General features: G+C 43.7%; 1 protein-coding gene across 1 annotated transcript in view; it reads left to right on the forward strand.

Annotated features, from left to right (window-relative positions):
* The first annotated feature begins 245 nt into the window (after positions 1–245).
* Positions 246–23,820, forward strand: part of zswim5 (zinc finger, SWIM-type containing 5) — a 43,571-nt gene continuing 19,996 nt past the window's right edge. Inside the window, exon 1 of the mRNA XM_051128516.1 lies at positions 246–818. Coding sequence (XP_050984473.1) covers positions 320–818 — 499 coding nt within the window. The 5' untranslated portion in view covers positions 246–319. The remainder of the gene's footprint in view (positions 819–23,820) is intronic.

Raw genomic sequence — 23,820 nt, forward strand, 5'->3', positions numbered from 1 at the left:
TCTCTCCGGTACTGCTGGTTTTTGAGCCAACGGCTCATTGTTTAAAAACAAAACACACGGCAACAGATCACAAATTTACAGTGCATGAGTTGTACATAACGAGGAGTTTGTCACAGCCAGCCCGTCCGATCAACACCGTGCCTGTCATTTCACAGCGCACACATGCGCATCACCTCGGTGCAGAGAGTCCTCGCGATTGGCTGGAGCGCGTTTGTTATTGGTAGTGACGTATGTGAAGTGACGACCCTCCCGTTGTGCGGTGCCTCCGTCTGTGCGCTTCTAGAGCCACGGTCCTCACTTCAGTGTTTATTTGGTTGTCATGGCGGAGGGACGTGGAGAACTATTGCCTCAGCCGCCGCTTCACCTCTCCTTACCCCCGGCTAGCAAGCGTCCGTGTTTGCGTCCCGCTCCTCGAGGACCGGGTCCGGGGCCTGGCCCGGGATTTCCGAACTCTCGTTTCCGTTGCCCGGAATCTCTACTGGACTGCGCTGCGAAGGCCGTAGCGGAGAAATGGGCCTTCGAGAGGGTGGAGGAGCGCTTCGAGCGGATCCCCGAACCGGTTCAGCGCCGTATCGTGTATTGGTCGTTCCCGAGGAACGAAAGGGAAATATGTATGTATTCGTCGTTTCAGTGCCGAGTGGCGGGTGAAGAGGGTCCGGTAGTGGGCTCGAGCACGTCCGTTGGATCTGGTACAGTCCCCGGAGGGGTTACGAACACAACAGGCAGCGCAGGGACGGGGGGTACCGGAGATGGACTGCCTTTCCGCCGGGGAATCCGGCTTTTGGAAACCGGTTGTGTGGACAACGTCTTACAAGTCGGTAAGTGCCGCTTTAACCGTCCGGAGTACGTTGAAAGTTACATCAGAAATATTCGTTTCACTTTTCCAGCAAACGAACTTTCTTGAGAAAAAAAAAAAATGGAAGTGGTCTCGTTTAGAAACTCTTATGTAGCAGCTTTGTTTCTACATACAGCGATTTCTCACTGCCAGTAAGGGAGCGTTTAAATGCCTGTCGTATTGCGAAAGAAACGGAGCGCACGTTTTAAAAATTAAAGGGCTTCCCGTTGGGTATGTTGCAATGGCTTTAATGTGGAATTCACTGGAATCGGTGGCTGCATTGTGGATACAACACTTCATAAAACACTTACACGCCTTATAAGTTACAGAAAAGACCAAAGTTGATATTAAATGGCGTATATTTGAACGAACTCGACGAGGTCTGTCGAAACGGAACATTCTTTCCCAGGTCGGGGAAGAAAAGACTAACGTGCTGGTCACAATGAATCTCTGTTGTAGCACATAGCGCTGCTATTTTGTTGCTAATGTTCCAGTTATAAAGTTGTTTTCGGCGAAATATTAGCTTTTCTTTACGTATGTGTGGTTGCTTGATGGTTGTTGGGTCTCTTGATATAATTAAGTCCAGGGTAATCCGCTTGAATCCAAATCCCATATCTTTTGTTTATTTGCTGGTTAGTCAAGACAAAGGACTTGTATTTGCTGTAGTAAAACGTCTGGTAAAACATGTTCCTACACTTTATCTAGCCCTCTGTTGTTTTATTTCGAAGACTCTTTGTTGATATAAGCGTTAAAATGAGTAAAAAATGTGCTACTATTCGCTAAATGTGTCGTTGGGTTGTCCTCGTAGAGGCTACAGCACAATAGCTCAATACCCCCCTCACATCGGGCTAGTGCTTCTGTATTCGCCGAATGGCAGTTTTTTGGTGCGTAAAGATGTTTTTCTAAACCATAGAAAACGGCCACAGCATTTTCAAGCTTCATTTAAACGTACAACATCGAAAAAATGGTCAGAGTAACTCGAAAAGGCTTTGGTATTTAGAGCACGAAGGCAGTTTCAATGGCTGCCCAAATGTCTATACATTTTCCTCCCCCACTCGCTCCACTTCAGTAAACATACTGGTAAAATACTATCGTGGAAGAAAGGGAAAAGTGATTTAAAAAAAAAAAAAAAAAACACGCACAGACCTTTGTAAGCTTCCAAAGCACAAAATTATAAATTAAGTGCTGGTTTGAAGTCGTAAATGCACCTCACTTGTAAGGCCCAATATGACATTTATAATGTTTGAGCCTTGAGGCTTTAGTTAAGATCAACAACACCTTTCGCAATATTAAATATTTAGCCTATATAGCACATACTAACAGTATAAAGCAGAAAATCTGTCATTTAGTAGACCTGCCACAATTTTCCTATAATGTAAGCTTTCTTTTCTTAAAAAAGCACTTACAGGAAGCCCCAAATCTCCAATAATTGTAGGTGTTATGAGAGTAGTGAAAGTATACATATAACTAATTCAATAAAGAAGCCATGATTCATTTATTCCCACAAAGATCCACTGTGTCCCTTTAAAAGGCCAGTGTTAGTGGAAACGTGATAACCTGGCTGTAATGAAATAACATGGGCACTTATTTAGCAACCTTGTAAAGCTCCCTTCATGAGTCGGTGTAGCCCCTTTTTTACGTCTAGCAAAAGTTACTTTTTGGTTTTTAAAGTTACTATATATTCCACAATATCCTCAAAAGTTTCTAGACTTCACTGTTTTTGTGGCTATTGTATTTTAAAGGCACAGTGCCTATGTCTCAATTTTAATAGTGTTACATTCTGATGATGATGAGCAGATAACAACAAAAATGCACAGTGTTTCTAGAGTTACCTGAGTACTACTCGCATTGAGTTTTTAAACATTAACCTTTACGTGTGAATAAGCACAGTCTTTTAGATTGTAAAAGAAACTGGAGAGAATAGATCTTCCATAGATCAGGCATCTGACAGTATGTCACCACTTGATAAACTGAGATAAAGCAGGGTTAATTGCATTCTGTTTTGCTGTGTGTGTGTAGATTGTGTTCTTTTCGTTTTGTTGCGTGCGGAAACTAAGAACTGGACATGCATCTGATAGGCGAGTTTATTACTTAACCATGAGCAGTCTCAAAAATGTGCAGTGTGGGTGTGTTTTTTTTTTTTTTCCCTCATTAATACAATGACAAGATCCACCCGTGCATGCTTGAGTAAACTCTTTTTGTATCCGTTTTTGTTGTACTATTGACTCATCAATGCCACAGTTTCCTTTAGACCTGTTTAAAACTCTCAATGACGCCATAACAGCGTAAACCGCTTTTAACGTTTATTCAGCATGTTCGTCGAAACGCAAACTCGCTAAGATTCATACACAGAGGCTTACTTACGGTAAGCCAGGCTTACTCCGAAGTTTGCCAGAAAGTTCACAACATAATTTGTACTCTTTCCAGAAGCCATAGCGAAGCACCAAAGCCTGAGGATGCGGTAGATGTTAAATTCATCGTTAGCCCATGAATGCTCCAAATATTAATGCGTGGACAGCTTGTTACAGGAAACCGATTTGATAAGAATAATTAATTCTGGTTTGTGTAATTCAGCCACCCCACCCCGGCCCACAGCCTGTGTCTTATAAAGTCCTTAGAGAGGAGGTTCTAGCTTTGAGTCAGGCTTGAGGATTATTGGGTCATGCTTTGTTACCCAGCTGTAGAAAACTCCCCCCATTCACAGAAGGGTGGGGGGTTGTCGTTGTGTGTGTTTGGGGGGTGGGAGGGTGGTTAAGAGTATAGCTTTTCGCAACGAAGCACAAAGCTGTGATGTGAAGCCTTTAGAAAGCCTTCTTCTGTGGTTAGGAGGCAAAAGTTCGCTGGGATTATGGCTGGAAGAGCCACTGAGAGGTTGTTTAGTTCCCTTAGTGCCTCTGTAAAACCTAGGCAAGCATTGAATTGAGTTATGTTACTCTTCTGCCAAGTGACTCAGAAGGCTTCAGGTTGTTTTGGAGACTCCTTTTGCCATTGGACACAGTCCTGTTCACTTTGGGAAATGGATCTTTCTCAGTCCTTTGGCTTTAATACACATATATTACAGTGTTATTGTGGAAGATAGATTGAAGCCAGTTTGTTTGAGTTTGGAGAATGGCAGCCATTAGGCCTGTGGCTGCTCTGTGATGTCACTAGGCCTGTTTTTAGCTCTTTGTCTCCTTTGAGTGTTACCATCATTTTGGTCTTTGTAATCGGGACACATCTCATTCAGCACCATACAAGTTCAACAAGGGACCGCTAATTCTGCTCTATCTTTCATCAGCCGTACAGACAATATTTAATCAAGGTAATTAATTCCATGCCTGCAAGTCTCAAAGAAAATCACTTAAACAAATCTCCTTTTCACACTTATTAGCACTCTTAGTTTTGAAGGACACGGCCATTAAACACTTTTTCCCCCCCTTTGTCTTTATCAAAGGAGGGAAATTAATTTGGAAATAGGGGAGAGGGTGGTTAGCCGCCTTGTCAGCTAATCAGCGGCGACTGGAGCAAGGTGAAAAACAACTCGCTGCATTCCAGGACAAAAGACCTGTCAGAGACTTTGATCAGGTCCTCGTTTCCGAACGCTGAGCTCAGACTTGATAAAAGAAAAGTGACGCAGTCCCACAAACGGTTCGTTTTACGAAAGTACGCCCGTGGAAGAGCCTGTGTATCGCTATGCTATATGTGTTTTTCACACAGTGTGACGAGTGTTTTCATTCCCTCGGTGGATCTGGCACCCGCCCAGGCTCTGAAAATCAATTGCGACCTTGCCCTCTTTGCATTTTACTGCAGCCTGGCCCATACCCTCTGATTTTAGTTTATCAGCGAAGCGCTTTCAGCCCTGTGTGCTTCGCAGCTGTGTTTGGGGCAATTGGTTTAGTTCAGTATCTCTGCTCCTGCAAAATGGAGCTCCGATTTTGAGCCAGGGGCAAGGTTCCCGTCCATAGCCTACCCACATGCAGCTGGGCTTGCAGCGAGCTTCGTCTCCCTGCTGCGGCTTATCTGCGTTTTATTGGAACTCGGTGAGTTGCACGCGCTCGCGCGTTCGCTCATTATGCATTATTGCCCCTCACAATCCTAGTTTAAAAGTGCTGGCTGTTAAAGGTCCCTTATGATAGAAGCTTTACCTCTTTGATCTCTGCACACAGGCGGCTGATTATTTTGTCGATATTTCGTCATGAAGTAGTCGCTTTAATGGAACTTTTATGCTTTTATGCACTGGGAGGAGCGGAGTATGGCTGGCGAGCCTTTAAAGCTCCGATTTACACAAGATACACATGTTTCAAAGCTTTTGGAAGTGCTGTAAACCTTTTTTTTACTTGATCGCTGGGAGGGACATGGCCCTTTTCTCTCTCTTTTTCCTCCCTCCTGCCTGCTTCTCTGTTTGGGTGTCATTGTCAGAGATAGAGGCCGCTGAGAGTTGCTCCTCTTTAAAGAAGGGGCCTCCAGACATGCCTAATAGGGCCTCATTTGGCTGTAATTGCCTAACAAATGTAAGAGAATTCCAGAGGAAACAAAAAGAGAGAAAGGAGAAGGCAAATCAGCCAAGCGAGAACAGAGGAAGGGGGAAAAATTGGTTTGGAGGTGAGATTGTGCAGAGGAAATGGAATCATATAGTATGACATGCTATGTTTAGGCAGGCAGAAAATAGAGGACGGCCCCTACCTTCAATTTGTAAAGACGTGGAGGAAAATCCTTACATCTGGGGCTGTAACACTAAACGCGGAGTGCAGGAAACTCAAGCAGCACTCAGGCAGCTACCCTCCCCCATGCAAGGCCTTTCATCCAGCTGAGATTTTGTGTGCGGGGAGTTTTTGTGGCCAGTTCACATGGAAACTTAATTTTCTCAGTCTGGACGAGAGAGGAAGGATAATGTGTATTGGAGATGAGGTCAAATATCCTGCCAGAGGGTGAAAGAAAGAGGCCCCAGTCAGTGGCAGTTAGCAATGTGCAAACCTCTATGCAAATGTCACATGGGAGCCTGTGGACTTTTTAAAGCCATCACTTCATACATGTGTTTATTCTAGCCGTACGAACCCTTCCTTTGCAGTTCCTGTTTTTAGCTTGACTCCGTGCCAGCCACCAATCACACGGGTGCACTGAGGGCCCCACCATTAGCACTGTGTGCTTTAAAGGTCTCTGCGTGATCGTATTGATTCTGAAGCCATTTTTTCTCCATTATTTAATTCTGCATATTGAATAGCTTCATCTTGTGCTATTGATTTGTACCTGTCTGTTTCAGCAACCTTTGCTTTTTATTTAGCTGCTTTCTGCCCAAAGTTCAGTCACGGGTTGATTCGTCATGATCTTGTTTACAGAGCATATTCTTGCTAGCATGGAAAAAATAGCAGGATTTGATTCAAGTTTTTTGTTATCCTCATGTAGGTTAATGGGTCATTGTGTGTGTGTTTTTTTTTAAAGAACTTGATGTGTTTTAATCTAGATTTATCCTTTTATATCTATTTTGAAGATGTTATTGAACCGGGTATTGCAACCTACTTGCTGCCATTTTACTGCCTTTAGAATTAGATTTGCACACAGATGGTAGAAGTCTACCTGACTGTGAATATTTATTCAGCTGCTCGCGTTATCCAGTTGTTTGGATCACTTAGGCGTTGGGTTGACTGGTTCAAAGGTCAGATTTGATTTGATTAAAATACCATTAATTGATGCCAGAAGTTGCATTTTAGTTTTAGACTTCTTTTAAACAAGTGGAGCAGACCTCAAGCTGTCTTTGCACAGATTTCAACAATTTAGCACAGCCTACATCCATTATTTTTGCATTTAATTATTTGTCTCAAGTGGGCTTTAGAAGGTCTGGCAGGGGTCTTTGAAGGGCTGATGGGTCTTTGAGCATAAAGCCCAAAGTATGTGAATTCTCTACTTCAAACGCCTTCACACCACTAACCGAGGTGCCTTTTGTTCTTGCCTTCTCCCTGCACTTTCAAAAGAGGATGAGCACTTACAGTTTTCACTTTTTCCATTGGGTGGAACGGCTGAGTTATGCTAATTTGCGGCTGTCAGTCTCGGCTCCCCTGAATAAACATTAATTGCCTCCAAAGCTTAAATACACATTAGCAAGGTAGATTGCCAGAACTCTAAAACTGCACCATTTAGGTACATATCTTAGATAATCAACTGACGTTGTCTTTTTGTTTGTTTGGAGCTTTTACTGAACATACTATATTGAAAATTTCTTGCGATTACCACACTGCAAGGTCAGTGCATTACTCAAAAGTAAACTCTAGGATATTGTTTCTTTTGTCCTAATCTCTCTGGACTTTAAGTTGTTTCATGACTCAAGGCTTTGACCTCTCTTTGACTTACAAAGCACCGTGACTTTGCATATCTTGTGGAAAACATGACTCTTGTTCTTGCGTCTCCCCAGCACATCACCTCTGAAACATCCTGCCTCCCCCTCAAGTAACCGAAGTGAATAGTGCACGAGTGGTTAACAGTGAGAAAGAAAGCAAAACACGTGAAGAAGCACATCAGAGAGACCAAGAGCTGGGTTTCACAAGAACATCTTCTTCCACCTCAAGATCACCGCTGATGTTTAGCACGACATGTTCTCTGTCATGTGATCGGGGTGGAAGGAACGGGCATGTTCGTGCAGTTGCAGATGGCCGCACTTTCTATTATGCTTGATTAGCATTAAGTATTTCCATCCCCATTCTCTCTGTCAATCATTACTCACATATGAGAGGCATAAAATGATTTGGCTACTGAATAATACAAGGACTATTCATTAGCCAGTCTTACATTTGTACGCCCATCTCGCGGACAGGACCACCTTTTTTTTTTTTTTAGCATTAAAAAGATATTCTTGATGAAATATTGATAGCTCCTCTTTTTCAAAGCGGGTTTTGCAGGAAGGCGTCACATGCTGATCTTAGTGCCCTGGTAGGTGCACACAATATAAATATCAATGGCTTTCCGTCTCCCCCTCTCCCTGCCTACTGGCTTCTTTTTCAATATAGCCTAATGACAGGCCTCTGTTTCCCTGCAGTGGCTGTGCTGATATGGCCCATTAGGCACCGGTTTCTCGCAGGCAGCTGAGTGAACAGATGACTGCAGGAAAATGGTTGGAGGAGAGAGGGGGAAACGACAGAACTAAAAGGCAAATATGAAAGGCAGAGTAAATAACCAACCTGTCATCCCCTGCTCCCCACCTCCCCAGCCGCCCTTCTCTGGAGGGCAAGAGAGACATGTGAAAGAGCGAGCGAGAAAAAGAGAAGCACCTCATTAGTCTTCCAGCCCTCCCTGACTCTGGGACTGACAGTGAACACGTCAGTGCAGCAGCAGACATGCAAACATGCAGAGAGGGGGCTACCCCGTCCCCTCCCATCCGCTCGTTCTCCAAACGTGATTAATGTGTGCAACAGCCATGGGGCCATACGTCTGGACCGCTCCACCCTGCGCCGCACGCTCTTGAGAGTCCTCCCCGGGACGCCCGCACCCTAGCTCCCTGCCAAACTCGCAGACGCGGTCTGGAAGTGTAATTCGCCATGTCCTCCACAACCAGTGCTGTGGGACCCAGAAGTTTGACTTCTGCACCGTTCAGCAGAAATAACAGTTCAGATAATTGGTTTTAGTCTCTCGTAACCCCCAGTAGCCAGCTACAGCGCCGGCGCAAGAATCAATTGATTCGCTCGGGGCTCCTTACATATCGAACGTAGGCGAATCGGGCTCCGTAGTGCATGGGCAACCTGCGGTTTCCAGGTCATATTCGAGCACCTGACTTTGCTGAGGCCCAACGCAGAAGTCATGTGCTGGAAAGAAAACAATGCGATGAATAGGCTTGGCTCTTGTATAGGCAGAGGGGGGAGAATATGTGCTCTTCAATGGGGGATTGTGGTACTTGTCATGGTGTAACAGGATCAGCGCGCCCTCCACCCTAGAGCGCAGAGGGCAGCCATTGTTACGCTGCAGGAGAAAGGCAGTGGGGGCCGCCGACCCGGGCTCAGCTCGTCTTGTGGGGGTGATGTCCTCCGAGCCCTACACCAGAGACAAATGCAGAGGACACTTCTCAGAGGTCACTGGGGAAAACAAATAAAGCTCATCAGAGACAAAGGGAGTAAAAGTTTACAAAATTTAAGTTTTTAACTTGTTTGTCATCCTTGAGTAAGGCAAGGGCATCCGTGATACCCTTTCAGATAAACGTGTCCGCCAGTGCACCACAGTTACTTCTTAAGCATCTCGAAAGCAACTTCTCAGCCGTCTTTTGATTTTAAATTCAATTTTTTTGCCTAGTATAATTTCTCCTCAGAAGGAAGGAACACTAAGCACTTTTTGTGCTGTGGCAGCAGAATACGGCAGGCGGCGTCAGAAAGTGTAAATCAGTGTTGAAAGCGCACTGCCTTATCTACTGGATAAAACCAGCCTGCAACAATGGCATTAAAGCACAACTCATGAAAACTGCAATTAAACACTATCTGATCTGATTCTGTTCGAAAGACATCTTTTTTTTTCTGTATAATGAACGCCCTCTCCACTTTGGTTGAAAGACACGGGACTGTCAGTATAACTGGGAAGTAATCCTGATAGAACTGAAGAGAAACTTCGTAGTTGCAGCCTGGTAAAGGGTCAAAAGCAATCCCTAACTACTATGTACTTGCATCAGAAAATACGTACAATGTATTTGTGTTCATATTGTATTGCAAAACACTTTTGCTGCTGTTGAGGTGGGATATGGAAAAGGTTTGCTGGTATGGGTAGGTTTAAGAGTGACTTGAGGTGTAAAGGATGGGTCAACAGTGCAACTATAAATGCAATTACAGATGTAATTACTTGCAGGTACTTCTGGAAATATAAGTACAATGTAAAAACATGCATGTACACAATAAGCGCATTGTAACAAATGTGACCCTGGACCACAAAACCAGTCATAAGTGTCAATTTTTTTGAAATTGGGATTTATACATCATCTGAAAGCTTTGTTAGCATAGGACAGTATTTGCCCGAGATACAACTATTTGAATATCTGGAATCTGAGAGTGCAAAAAAAAAAAAAAACCCGAAATCTTGAGAAAATCGCTTTTAAAGTTGTCCAAATGAAGTTCAGTGCATATTACTAATCAAAAATTTACAAAATATCTTTTTTTTTTTTAATTGAGAATTTTGACCCATACAATGTACTTTTGGCTATTGGTCCATGCTACTTAAGATTACTTAAGGTTTTGTGGTCCAGGGTCACAAATGATTCATTTAAATGTAAGTGCATAGTAGTTAAGGCCACCTAATATAAAGTGGGACCTAATGTTTTAACCCAAACCAGATGAAAAATTAGCAATGCCGTCTAACTGAAACAAGTTTTAATTTTTTTTTTTTTTCTACGCCAGTTGTATTCTAATCACCGTTCTGCAGCATAAGCTCTAAATGATATAATGACGCTAACACCGGTGGCTCTTTATTTGTGAATCGTTTGTTTGCTCTCACCTTCCCTCATGTTGACTTCAGATATTGACATTGAGCCGGTGGCGCAGCATTACCTTCTTTATAAAACTATTACCATTCTAAAGATATTACAGAGTAATGGATTTGTCTTGCTGTATTTTGAGCTAGCCAATCTGGGCTTGTATTGAAGCACCCGGTGCACAATTTGTTTTCATCAGCAGTAAATGGTGGATCATTGTGGCCGTGACGGGAAAGCACAAAGACCAGCTAATGAAAGGCAATGGCTGTGGCCCCGGTCTCATCACCACTCACTGCGCTCATGGATGAAAACAGGTGTCCTCTTGGGGCTGGGGTTTCATTTAAAGAGGGATTTTAAAGGAATATTCATGACAGCTATCCTTCATCGGGTGGGTGAAAGGAGGAGAAGAAGTAGTAGTAGAAGTAGAAGTGGGGGGGGAAGAGAGAAAACGTCAGTGGGGTAAATCAACCAGTGATTGAAGAGGCCTGTCTGGGATAATTCAGTTTGATTGGAGTCTCGGTCTCTCATTACCATTCCAGTTTCAACAGGGAGACGCCCCTCAGTCCCCACTCCACCATGCTCATCTCTTTCCAAGGATGACAATGCCCTAGTGCAAGCGCTGAAATGAACAGGAGGTCTTGAGTGTGTGTTTCAGCATTGCTATTCTGCGGTGTACAACATCGAGTCCACTTAAAACACCTTAGGCTTGTTTATTTTGTCACAGATTGGAAACTTGTGCTCTTGTTGTGATGAAAAGGATCAGTTATTAGAGGCTATTGTCACGATTTCTGGTTGAGTCATAGCATCTGGGGTCCAGAATCTCTTGGGCACAAATACAACATACAAAACCCTGTGTTTTAGCCTAGACAATACACCATTACCATGAATCATAGCACTTGGTGTTTACTTCTATTGCCTTGTAAAAGAACCTGGTTTCAATATGCTGCCTGCACAGGAAGTCAAGCTCATAATGCTTGTTCATGAACAGGCAACTATTTCCTTTGTGGCATCCTTGTGGCTTGAGACCACATCATCTTCACCTGTGTCATAGTTTCATAAGATCTGGCCTCTTTTCGTTCCATGTACCCGGTATAAAGGTTAGGATCACGTTCCGCTTATAGAGACCCCATTTCGCACCTGGCATGTCTGTAGTCACCATTTGCAATGTGTAACCTGTCATGAACACTAGCTTGCATTGTCCTCTCAGATGGCGAAGCTAATTCTGCAGTCTTCTGTAAACTGAGGAGGTTAGCGGTACACTTGATTACAAAAGCCCAATCTTGGGAACTCCCTAAGGCTAAACAGCCATTGGACCGTGTCAACAGGACCCTTCAATTGTTCACTCCCACTCTCCACCCCTAGGCGCTCTGATTTAATCAATAAGTCTACCGATGCAGATCTTGAGTTGCTGTCATAAAAGGCTGATTTAGCTTAGCTAGTAGTCCCTTTTGTAAAGTACTAAAATACCTTTATGGTTACATCACTTACCAAGGATGCTGCAGGCCTTGACTACTGTCAAATTAAAACCAGCTTGAGTCGAAATAGTGATCCCTCATTCTCTTCCTTATCCCTTTCATGTAGTTCCTGCATTATTTCACTGTGTTTCAGCATGGCTGGAGTTGAAGGGGTTTCCCTCCTCTCCCTCGGGTGCCACAGTCTCTCTGAGTTCAGCCCGATTCGAATAGTGCGTGCATGTGTCATAAACACACCCTGGCTTTGAAGTCAATAGATCACCACAATGGACGGCTGCCTCTCAATTCCCCCAGTTGTAAACCTAGAAGCCTCTTTGTGCAACACACTGTCTTTCGGTTGGACTTCAAAGCGTGCAGTTTGCTTCAGTCATGGAATAATGTATTCCAATGTGATGTCCAGATGAAAGTGATGCAGATCCATGTGTGCACCTGCATATAGATGTCGTTCTCTAATACAGTATGCTTTATTTTAACACCGAAACTGAAGAGCACTTCTCAGGCTATTCCAAGTTAAGTCCTATAATCTGTAGCATAAGGGCGCCTACACGCTAGAGTTTACGTTGTGTTAGAGAATATGTATTCCTACTTGATTTCAGAGATTTCAGACCTACCCTGCTCTTTCCATTGCCTCAAAATATTTTGCCTACTAGGGATGCACAATATTAACCCATGCTCATGTTCCTCTATATACATTTCTGCAACACCTTACTACACGTTTCGTGGCAGTTTCAAAGTGAAATGTCCAGAGAGTGGCGCTAAAACGCATTTAATACTTGACTGTGGCACGTTTTAATTACGTTGGTACAGGCACGTATTGCTGTGTTTTTCTTACACTGCTTGAGGTACATATTGCGGCTGTTCAGAATTCAGATTTCCAGGTAGCGTCGCTAAAGGTTAATACTCTGTCGTGTTGAAAATATCCCCTACACCATACCTCAATTCTAAACCTAGCCGATAGTGTTAACAAATGCAAAAGTAAAATAAAAATTTGTTGATACAGCCGTGCTATTTTAACTTTATGTTGCGGGTTTGAGCTGTTTTGTCGAATCATAGTTTGACGAGGTACTGGAGCTGTTCATCTTTTAAGTGCAATGCCGTGTTGAGCAAACCTGCTGAACTAGAAAACTCTTGTTCAGAAGTATCAGTTTTCAAATTGCACAGGATGTTAAAATTGTTTCGAAGGCATTACATAATACTCTGCAAGCAATTGTGTGAAAATTAGGCTTTATTAATGAAAACTCTGTACCTGTAAGTCATACTTTGTGTGAAAAGGAATAAAAGTTGTGAGAGTTTTACTGCCTCTAGTGTTCATTACAAATGGAAACTGCAGTGATTTGTACATATAGATGTTTTTTCAGTTTTGCAGAAATGTATATAGACTCGAGGCACACATTTACAATGAGCCTAGGTTGCACAATGCATTTGTACCATATTGTCCAACATTAAGAGTTTTTGTCAGTATGTTGTACATGCTCATTTTTCCCCATACCTTCCCAAACCGTACCTTTGTCATCATCTAAAATGTAACACTTTTAAATTTAATATTTACCTCATCTCAAAATGAATCCACTTTTCAAATTGTACAGTGTCATTTTTAATGCGTAAATTCACTTGTAGCATTTAAAACAAGGTAGTTTTTTTAATGTTTTACATTTATTTAGACAAAATAGAGTAAAATATTAATATGGGCCATTTATCATTTATACATTGGCTTTGCTTTGACTTAAGTTGATTATAATGGCAGGGCTCTTTGCTCGACTTCTGTATATAACCCATTCACTATTTGAATTAAATTAGAATTTATTTTTCATGTTGGTTTTTACTTGACCTTTTTAAAACAATGTTTACTTATAAATATTTCAAGGTTACATGCTGATTTAATGCATTATTTACTCATTAAATTAGTTAATTTTTAATTATAATATTTTCAAATGAATAAATAGATCCATCTCTGTGCTGAGGTTTTAAAATGATGACAGAGAACCGTGACATTTTACCTGTATTAGCAATTCTGGTTTTGGGACAAGACTGTGTTCCAATCAGTCAAGTGTTTCGTTAGACCCTGTTGTTCTAATGCGCTCATAGTAACAGTACCAGACCTTCTTGATAGGTGCCCTGAGATGCTCAAAAGATTTGCCTCGTCTTTCTTGATTGAGAAATGTTGTTGAATTTTCCTCAGTCTGTGCTGATTAGACAGAAAAGACAGCGCCCCCACCCCCTTCTCTCATCCTTCCATTAATATTTCTTTTCCGAGCCTCCTTCCTTGCATTATTAACGAGCCCTCCCCCAATTAAGATGGATGAGACTGCTCTTGAGGGTATTTGTTCAGGTAAGATCTCTGATTAGCATATCTGATGGATCTGCCTTCATGCGCTGATTAAAACCTTCCTCTTTCCCTGGGGCGACTTTAAAGAAAGAGATGCCCAAATGAGGACCCCCGCACATACAGCTAAGACAAACCACGTCAGACCACGCTACAGTGACAGTTTCATTGCCTGTATCCCTGCTAGGCCTGCCCCGTCTCCTTATTACTTTAAGCTTCCTTCAGAGCACAAAACCAGCTTGTCATGCATTCCCTTTATTGTATAACAGGATTAGTCCTAACAGAATTTATGAGGAACATTGCTGAAAGAATCTAAGTTAAGAAATAGTTGAAGGAGCTATGCTTGCTTAAACTTGTAAATGTCGCTGATTAACCGAAGCAAGCTCTTTCTATGAAAATGAAGCCTAGTCTCAAGGACACGAAAAAGCAGCCCAATGAAGATTCATGCCCGTGACCCTTAGGTCCCAGAGTCCAGTGCCGTGGTCATAACTCATGTTCTGTCCGCGTAATACGAGTGAGATCGAGAGTAATGAGCTGTGTTGAACAGCCTAGCTACAGCACAGATGGGACTTTGCTTGTACATGTCAAACACAATGGAGTGGAGCATGTCGGGAAAGAGTGCTGAGGTTGTTTGCATCAGTACAAGGCTTTTGCTTTGTTTATATTGTTTTTAGTGTTTCAGGCTGTAGCTGTGCAAATTTCATAGACCATGTGCACCTGGATTTGAGCATTTGGCTGTCACCGCGTTTCCTGAACCCGCCGATCTGGTCTGTCTCAGCACTGCGGCAGTCGGGAAGATCTAGGGAGCTGCCTTGTTTTATGAGCTTGTGAGGCCGTTCGGTCCACTTACCTCGGAGGTCATGCAAATAAAGCCCTGGCGGAGAGGGGACGGAGAGGAACCTCGTGCTGCTAGCTCTCCGGCACCTGCTCCCAGCCTTGGGAGACAGACTGCACCGGTGTCTGCTGCAGCCGGCTTGGCAGGATCATCTGTAACACTCTATTTTTGTCTTATTCTGCAGCTACGATGGGAAGTGCTTGGATGGGCTTATTTTTGTACACCTGGATCAGCACTTGGGAGAGAGGAAGCTGTAGCTGTAGCGTTGCTTGTTGTACTGGATTTGTTGAGGAATATCGATTAACATTGGTGTCACATTCGTATTTATTCAAGTGGCAGATTGATATCAAATATCTGCTGATGTTTCCAAGTCCAGGTGTGCGGACGAAGAGCTCCTCAGATGCTCCTTCACTGCCAGAGAAAATCAGAGATGATCATTTTCATGCTATGGCTGTTAACTGATCAGTTAACCTGATCTGATGTAGAAAACATACCTGTGGGAACGTTTTCGCAAGATGTGAAATTCGTTACGCTGTGTACGTTTTGTGACATATTGCATGCAGTTGCTTCAGTGCAGCCCTAAATCACGTGTGGAAGAAAAGTTCTGCTGCAACTTGTTACATCATGACTTACTGATTAAAACTGAATTAAAAATGGTAAATTGTTAACTAATATAGTACAGATATGTTTTGTATCCCTACCTCAAATTATAGATACATCCATGGTAAACTCATCTACGTTTCTCTTCTTCCACCTGTCCTTTCATGATTCTACCATTTTTCTTCAATCTTCACTGTTCGTTAGCCTCAAGTAGATATTATTTGATCTGAGCATCGTGGCTCATCCTCTAGAGAGTCTCATTGGACCTCTATCCACACTCTGGTAATAGAATTGCCATCACCCCAGGAAGAGACATCAGGCCTGGTTCCTACATCTCCTCCCTCAGCTCCCTACTCTGGCTCTTTTACTTTAGTCCCTCCTCTATTGTAATACTGGAGTTTGGCTCTGTGCCCGGTTTTCTCCATTGATGTCTTCCTCCCTCCCCTCCTCCTCCCGCTGTCCCTCCGTCTCTGTGAAGTCCACACACTCCGCTCTTTGTGGCTGCGGTAAAGGAGGCAGTGTGCCCGTGGAATTCAAGTAACGCATTCCACTGGATACCCCTCCTCTGCCTCACACGCACACTAAAACCCTCCTGTTGCCACCCAGTGCTGTGCCAGTTGTGTGTGTGGGTCATTATGTTTGGCGCGTGGCCCTAGATGGGGTGTCCTGCCACCCCTCACCCCCTGCCTGATTCCGCCGGGCCTTGGCAGATGCCTCCTGCTGACTCAGGATCCACGTTTGTGCGAGCCGCATTGCTGGATTGACTGCTTCCATTCCAGCCCGTCACCCTGGAGAGGTCGATAAAACTATCATCCATTCCTCCTGCTTCTTTTTTATGTTCTAGCATTGTTGATTTTCTTTGCACATACTCACATCCGCAAAGCGGTTATTTTGAGAAAAGACGGACATTTAATCTGCCGGTGGGATGCGCTTCCGGGCTTCCATTTCATAAGCTTTCTATCAGAGATCCGTCTGAACAGGTCCTCTGGTAGGGCAGCACCTCCTCAGTTTACCTCATGGAATAAAAGAACCTTTCACAACTGAGTTTTCACTTTACAAATGCTCCGGAAAGATATCTATACTTGCGTACAAAAACCATTATGGATTGTACACCAACATACAAAACTCTAGTACTGCAAGAGAGCAATGTAACGGGAAACCCCAAAGAGTGGCATTTTTTGAGTGGGGTGTACAGAATTTCATCCTCCCTCATAGCGGTCAAGGGAAGGGGCCAGAATGCTTTGGTTTAGGAGTGTATGTTTTGTATTTGTTGTTGCTAGTGTGCCCGCGGTTCGTTTAAAGGTCTGCCAGACCCTGCTGGGTCCTCTAATCTCAGGCGGAGAAGAAACACCCTTCACTTTCCATCAGTGAGTGCTGCGGGAGCAGGCCAGAGAAAGGTGCCAGCTGTCTCTATCCTGTTTATCCTTCAAATTAACAATTTGAATGAGAGGGAGAGAGTTTTTTTTTTTTTTGGTCCTGCAAACCGCACTTGTGTTTCTCTGCTCTGGAGTTGATGGATGTGCAGAGCTTCCAAAGGCCCTGCCTCTACCTGGTAAGGTGGGTTTTTCCAGCTTGCCCGTGGCGGTGCCAAGTTTCGAAGGGTCCAGCTGGCACAAGTGAAGCTCTTTGTTTTACTGCACTCTGCATTCAGCCCCAGTCACACAATGTTTTGTCACCGGCCCGAGTAGGTATGCGACGGTGACGACCTTGGCAAAAGAGCGAGGTGACAAACGCTGTATTGTGCGAGCTGTAATTGTTGCCTGCGTATGTAGATACTGCATCACCATAGTTTTATTCTCATTTAACAATGCCGAACGTCTCCATACGTGCTTTGAATTCTCCCAAACCGTGCTTTCTGACATTTGCTGTTGTGTTTTTGAACAGCAGGGCACGTCTGTGGAGTTTGCCGAACTTCTTGAGAGACCACAAGTACCTTATTGGCCAGCTTTCTCACAGAGACCTTCCTTCGGTTGCCCTCTCCAACAGGGACAGAGGGCGATATATGAATATTCATGCAGCTGTCCTTGGTTACTAAAAGCAGTGCTTAAATCTACATAATTTGTGTTTAAGTGCCTTTCAGATGGCCTTTTCCTTTTTTGACACTCTCAAGAAAAGGAGCCATACTTAGTAATCAAGCTGCCATTGTAGGACGGATCCTAACAGTCGAAAAGCTACTCAGATGTTCTTGCTTTTAAAAGCAGCCAAAGCCTTTTTTTTAAATCACTTGTGTCAATGTCCAGTCTCATAAAGCCTGAATAAAGTGCAATTGGGCATTGTCAAAGCTTTGGAGAAAATACAAAAGTGTTGAAGTGCTTTCTTGTATTTTAAGAATTTTTATTTTTCTACACCGATAACATACGATGTATTTCACCTTATTCTGTGGAACTGTTTGTCCCTCAACCATTTGTGTCTCTCCTGGCTTGCCGTAGAGAGGTTGTCATTGGTGAGCTGCTCTTTTGAGAGCTTCAGGGCTGTTTTAATGAATGGGTATCTGGCAATAGGCCTTTTCTTTGTACACAGAGCCCAGCTAAAGTGCATTGTGTTGTATTGTTTACAGAGCATTTCCTATTATTCTGAATGCGAGCGCATGTGAATGTCAATGAAAACCTTTAAACAGCCCAGTCTGAAATAGGCTGTTTTACTTATTTGGGATGAATATTTTTGTTGTTCCTAAATGAGGGGCATTTAAGGAGGCGGTCGGCAGTCCCTCCCATGCTCAGTCTTTTTATTTTAATGTGGCAGTATAATTGCACACCTGAACTAAACAATGATTTATTCAGTCACAATTGAACATAATGCAGTATTAGCCACTCTGTCTTGATCAACTAGCTTTTGTTAAATTAAAGAAAGTGGTAAATTTTTGTTCATGTGGTATTTTCAGTACACAGCAATTCTTATCTGAAATGTTTCATTCTAGCTTTTTGCCTAATCTTGATTATTTTTCCCCAAGCTGGGAAAACTATCATCACAATGCACCAGGGGCAACCATTCTGCACTTACAATAGGACATTGTCTCGCTTTGAGAGAACACCATTGCACTCCAGGCCTCTTGGGTGCTTGAGTTTGTGCTGGCAGCAGCGTCCCTACTCTACATTCCTCAATCTCCTATCTGTCCGTTCCTGTCCTCCTCCTCTCCTCTCCGTCTGGGCCGGCGATCTCCCAGCAGCGGTGGTCGCACAGGACCCTGCTTCCAAGCTGACGCCTGCTAACCGCTGCTGGCTCTTTGTGGGCAACAATGGCAGGCCAGGCCCCAGCCTGAGGCCTAGACAGACCCGTCGACAACAAAGGGGGCCTGTGAATCAGAGGCCCAGTGGGCAGCCGGTGCAGGGGGAATAAAGCAGGTCAGGGCCAGATTAAGAGTGCTGAGGGGAACACAGCGAAGGGCTAACGGGTGCATGCCAGCTCAAAAGGCACTCCTGAGAGAGACAGAGGGAGGGAGGCTACAGACAATGGGGAGTTTAAGGAGAAGGCGGAGGGGATAGTTGGAGGAGGAGCGATTGTAATTAGAGATGCCGCCATTGCTGCCTCAGCTGATTCCTTAGCTGTGCACACCTTCAGGGTCTCATCACCGTAATGCATGCAAAAGCTAAGCTGCAAGGGCTTGTTGGGAATGATTCCTTTGTGTTTGCATTCCCCCTCCCTTGTTTTTTGTCCTTGTCCATATGCTTAGCTTGGTTTGATGAGTATTTTCTGCAGGAAATTGTAAGGAGGGGCTGATTGGATGTGGTGTTTTAACAATGAATAATGGAAAACTCTAAATATATTATGGTTTGGTTTTCTCAGCCCAATTAAGGCCTGTTTATTAGCAGGACATTGAAATGAAAATTCTTGGCTGAAACCAAAATTTGTGGCTGAAACTGACTTTAATCTTTGTTTGGAATAATTAAATTCTGTTAGTATTTGGCAGCCTTACAAATAGCATCTACACTCCAACAGTTTATTTAAAAAATATTGTTTAATTTTTTTTATTAACTCAAATTGATATAATAAATGAGTTTTGACTAATAAAAACACTATAAGTTTTGTTAAGAATAAGTAGTTTTTTAAAGAAGGTTAGCAGGTTGTTTAGCAACAGATTCTCTGTCTTCTCAAATGAGAGACAATCTTCTCATGTATTACATTAGATGTTCACTAAATGGCACCACATGGGAAAACATTCTTTATTAATACGCTAAACCAAGAGAGTGGTTGCTTCAGAGTGCAGGGACTTGTACAACTAGGAAACACAAATATGAAATGGTTTTGCAAGTTCTGTTATTGGATGTTAAAGATTTCTTCATTTTTTTTTCAGTCACTGATATATCAGTGCATCCCTACTTTATATGAGAGAGGAAGAATAGTTTAGTTTAGAAGGCAGCAGGAGAGGAAGGAAATGCAGGCGAGGTATTGCTGCTGGGACAAGCCCAGAGTACATATTGACATTTTCTTACCTTGTAGATGAAAACACAAAGCACACAACAGATGTGAGCTTATTGGTCCTCAGAAGTTTTTTTTTTTTTCCGTCTTTTATCTGATACTGGTTTTACAGCTGCAGGGCAAACTGAAGTCATACCTCCTCGTAGGAAACGGTTTAAGATGGAATGCCGTGGGAGAGCAGAACAGAGACTTGACGCTTTGAGGCCCGCATGAGTTACGTGCAAAGCCGTTTCCTCGGTCAATCGGTTTTCTTTCCATTTCTAGTATTGATTGGGGATTTTTTTTGGTTTTGAATGGATGAGTCATGAAATATAAGCTTCTTACAGTATTATCTATCAGTGCAGGCTATGCTTCTAGTGTGAGCAGAGCTCAAAAGAGCCATTGTGTCCTGCAGACTGCTGCTTGTCAATTGCAGGCCAGCAGATGGTTTGTACATGTTCGCATATTAAACACAACCAAGTCTGCATTTAGGGAAATGAGCGGTAAAAGGCCAGAGTGCTGCGGAAAGTCTTGGAGGGCACATGCTGATGCGCAAGGGCTGATGGTGGTTGGCTGTTCACAAACAATCCATCAGTGATCAGGGAATGTGCAGGCCGGTGACCTTTCCTAGCTGTCAGATTGTCTTATGCATGCAGACTGCCCACAAAACAATACCAAAACTGCTTTCTTTTCATGCACAGTGGCTTGATACTGACTGTAGTTTAATAACACGGCTTGTTTTGCATGAGACAGGCATTGTTTGATCATCATTTCAATCTATCCAGCAAAAGAAAACGCAGCGACTCGTTTGAGCGTCGTTCTTTTGTGCGTCATGTGTTTGCGAGGCATATTTGCTTTCTTTTATAGACAAGAACGGCTCAAGAATTACAATCTCGTGCGCTCCACTGTTTTGGAGAAGCATGCTTTCCCTATTGAGCAGGCGAATGGAAACGTATGCATATTCAGCTCGCTTTTTTAGATGCAATAGAAGAAAACCTTGAACAGAAATAACAATGAAAGGATATCCCCCGCCTCTCTTTCCACACTGCACGGTTTCACTTCAAGTGCATCTGCTTTTATCTCAAGCAGGACATCTGGTTGTGCTTACGGCCTGTCCAAAAGTGCGATTCATCTCCTCCTTTTCGCCCCGTTCGCCTTCAAATTCATCCGCCTCTCCGGCTTGTTTTCAGCCTTCGCCGGGTGAATTATCCGAGAATAAAGGCTCTTCAGCCGGGGCTAGTTTGCATCAGATGCTAAATTGTTGGTTTTGAACTACCCGGCGCTGTATGATTAGCCCAGCTTTAATTTCCCCCCTTCAATTCGCGCACAATGCGCACGGCTCGGTCTAATGGAGACCACATACTCCTCTCCGGGTCTTATCTGCTATTTCCATGGACGTCAGACCTGCTGCTCGGCGCTAGCCCGCTGAAAGGGCCGCTGATTGAGCCCCGCGCGCCTCTTTCTCGAGGTTCACAATTCGCTGGATCAGAAATCAATTATGTGTGATCGTGACAAATGACTCGGGGGGCTGCTGTTTGAGGGACATCACAAATGAATCAATCAAGCCTTTATCAGGCCAGATAGAAGCCCCTGTGCATGCTCTGAATGTGTGTGCCTGTGCATATGCATGTCTGTTGTGTGGAGATATATGGGTGGGGGAGTTAGGATGCTGATGCGGTGTTAACCATATTGCTGCTGGGACAGATGGAAGATGGAGAGGAGGGGAGGGAAAGAGCGGGAGGGGGGGTTGGCTCTAGTGCATGCGGCGTTGGCCCGGTGCCTGCCGTACGGGACCCCGTTTGGCCTCCACGGCTGATTAGAGGTTAATGGTTTAAGAGTGTGTGGGGACTCGGCCATGATTGGCCGAAAGACTCTCGAGTGGGCGTGTCCGAGGGGTGGCAGATGGCGCGGATAGAGTGAGGCTATGAGTAAATGAATGAAAGAGGGGTACTCCTCTCCTGTTCCCTGATCAGTGGCCATCGTAGCGATGTGAGCTCCCCCTATACGCCTCCCTCCCCAACAGATGGCCATTGGAGCTCAGTGGCTAAAATGACTCCGAAAGCCCAGGCTGGATGAGCGTGCATTAGCAGGCATCGCCAGCGGATTAATTATGACTGTTACACATACACAGAGATTCGTAACGTGGCCGGCTGACTCTGTTGTGTCGCGATGATGCCACGAAGCTTGGCGCCGCGATTAGAGTCGACCCAAGAGGGGTAGTTCCCTGAGAGAAAACAGTCTCCTGTCATATGGACGGTGACACGGAGGGCAATGTTCCTTCCCCAGAGATACGCTACTTGCGTACTTCACCCAAACTCTGTTTTATGGACTAAATGTGTAAGAACAACCATTTGAAGTTACTTTTGAAGGTTTTTGTTTGAATGAGGAAAGGAAGCACATCTGTTTTTAGCACTTTTCAGCCGTTGGAGTTTGGTTTGACGTTCTAGTTTCTTCTACTTTTGTCACTCACCTAGTTTCCTTTGCTGGCAGTTTAAAGTTCACATTACTAAGAGTTTATTGTTTGTCATTGTTTTTTATGCTATTCCTGTATTGCTATTTCTTTCCAGCCCCACAAGACCTTTGTTCATCTTTGAAACACAAATTAAGATTTTTTTTGATGAAACCCGAGAGCTTTCTGACCCTGCATGGACAGCAGTGCAACCAACACGTTTAAGCCCCGGAAAGGTAGTAAGGACATTGTTAAAATAGTCCATGTATAATTAGTTGTTCAACCTTAAATTTATGAAGCTATGAGAATACTTTTTGTGTGCAAAGAAAACAAAAATAATGACTTTATTCAACAATGTCTTCTCTTCCGTGTCAGCCCTTACAGCCTTTCTGTGTCTTGAACGTGTCAGTTGTGTTGGGGATGTTTTTCATCTCCAAAGATTGAAGCCCCAAAAATGGGATATTTATCCCCTGGAATGCATATTTTACAAGGGGAACCACTCCAAAAGGAGTATATTTTACCCCCGAGAATGTGATTTTTACCGGTGGACCCCCTTCGAAACTTGATTGGGCTAGTTTTGGGTAGCAATTGGGCGGGTTTTGTGAAAACCTGGCAACCCTGATGCTGAATACTCTTGGATTTAATTAAAAATATCTTAATTTTTGTTCTGAAGATAAACAAAGGTCTTATGGTTTTGGAACGACATGGGAGTGAGAAGTTATTGACATAATTTTCAGTTTTGGGTGAATTATCACTTTAATACAAAATTATAATAATCATTTCAGTTCTATGCGAATAGCAAAATACACTCCAGAGGAACGTTGACAGCCAATCAGAATCCACCTGAAACAGAAAACAGTTAAAGCAGCAAACGACACAGCTGCACCACACACTAATAATGAACAGATTGTTACTGTGCGTTGGTAACGACACTAATATAATTATCGTTCTTGGTGTGAATAGATTTTAAAACTTGTGTACAGCTTACCAGGCCTCTGCAAAATGACGAAATCATCTGTTGTGCCTGGTGCGGACACAACAGGCACGCTCAAGAGTTTCTTTGTGTGGTCAGAATGACTGATATTAACTACAGCAGTGTCATTATTTTCTTCTGGATGACGTTGCATGGCTCATTTTGACTGACAGCACTCCATCTGCTTATGACATCCATCCTCGCTCCATTTCCCAGCACAGTTCATCTTTCTCTCACCCGTCCCCCTTCCTCTCACCCAGGTATAAAATGATCGAAAAGCCTCTGAAGGTGGGGGGGGGAGGGTCCCATCTATGCTCACACCATGATGGAGGTTAGCCTGAAAAGAGCAGTTGTGGAGAGCATGGTGGAGCAGCATTCAGTGCTGCATCTGAGCAACAAAAGCCCTGGTGGAGAGGGTTGGGGGGCGGGGGGGATAGCGATATGAGAGAGAGAATAAAAAGACAAGGAGGGCTCTTCATGTCCATCAGTAGCAGATGCGTGCTCTCTCCAATGCAACCCCTGTCAC

This window comes from Labeo rohita, chromosome 2 (genome assembly GCF_022985175.1).
Source record: "Labeo rohita strain BAU-BD-2019 chromosome 2, IGBB_LRoh.1.0, whole genome shotgun sequence".
Taxonomy (NCBI): Eukaryota; Metazoa; Chordata; class Actinopteri; order Cypriniformes; family Cyprinidae; genus Labeo; species Labeo rohita.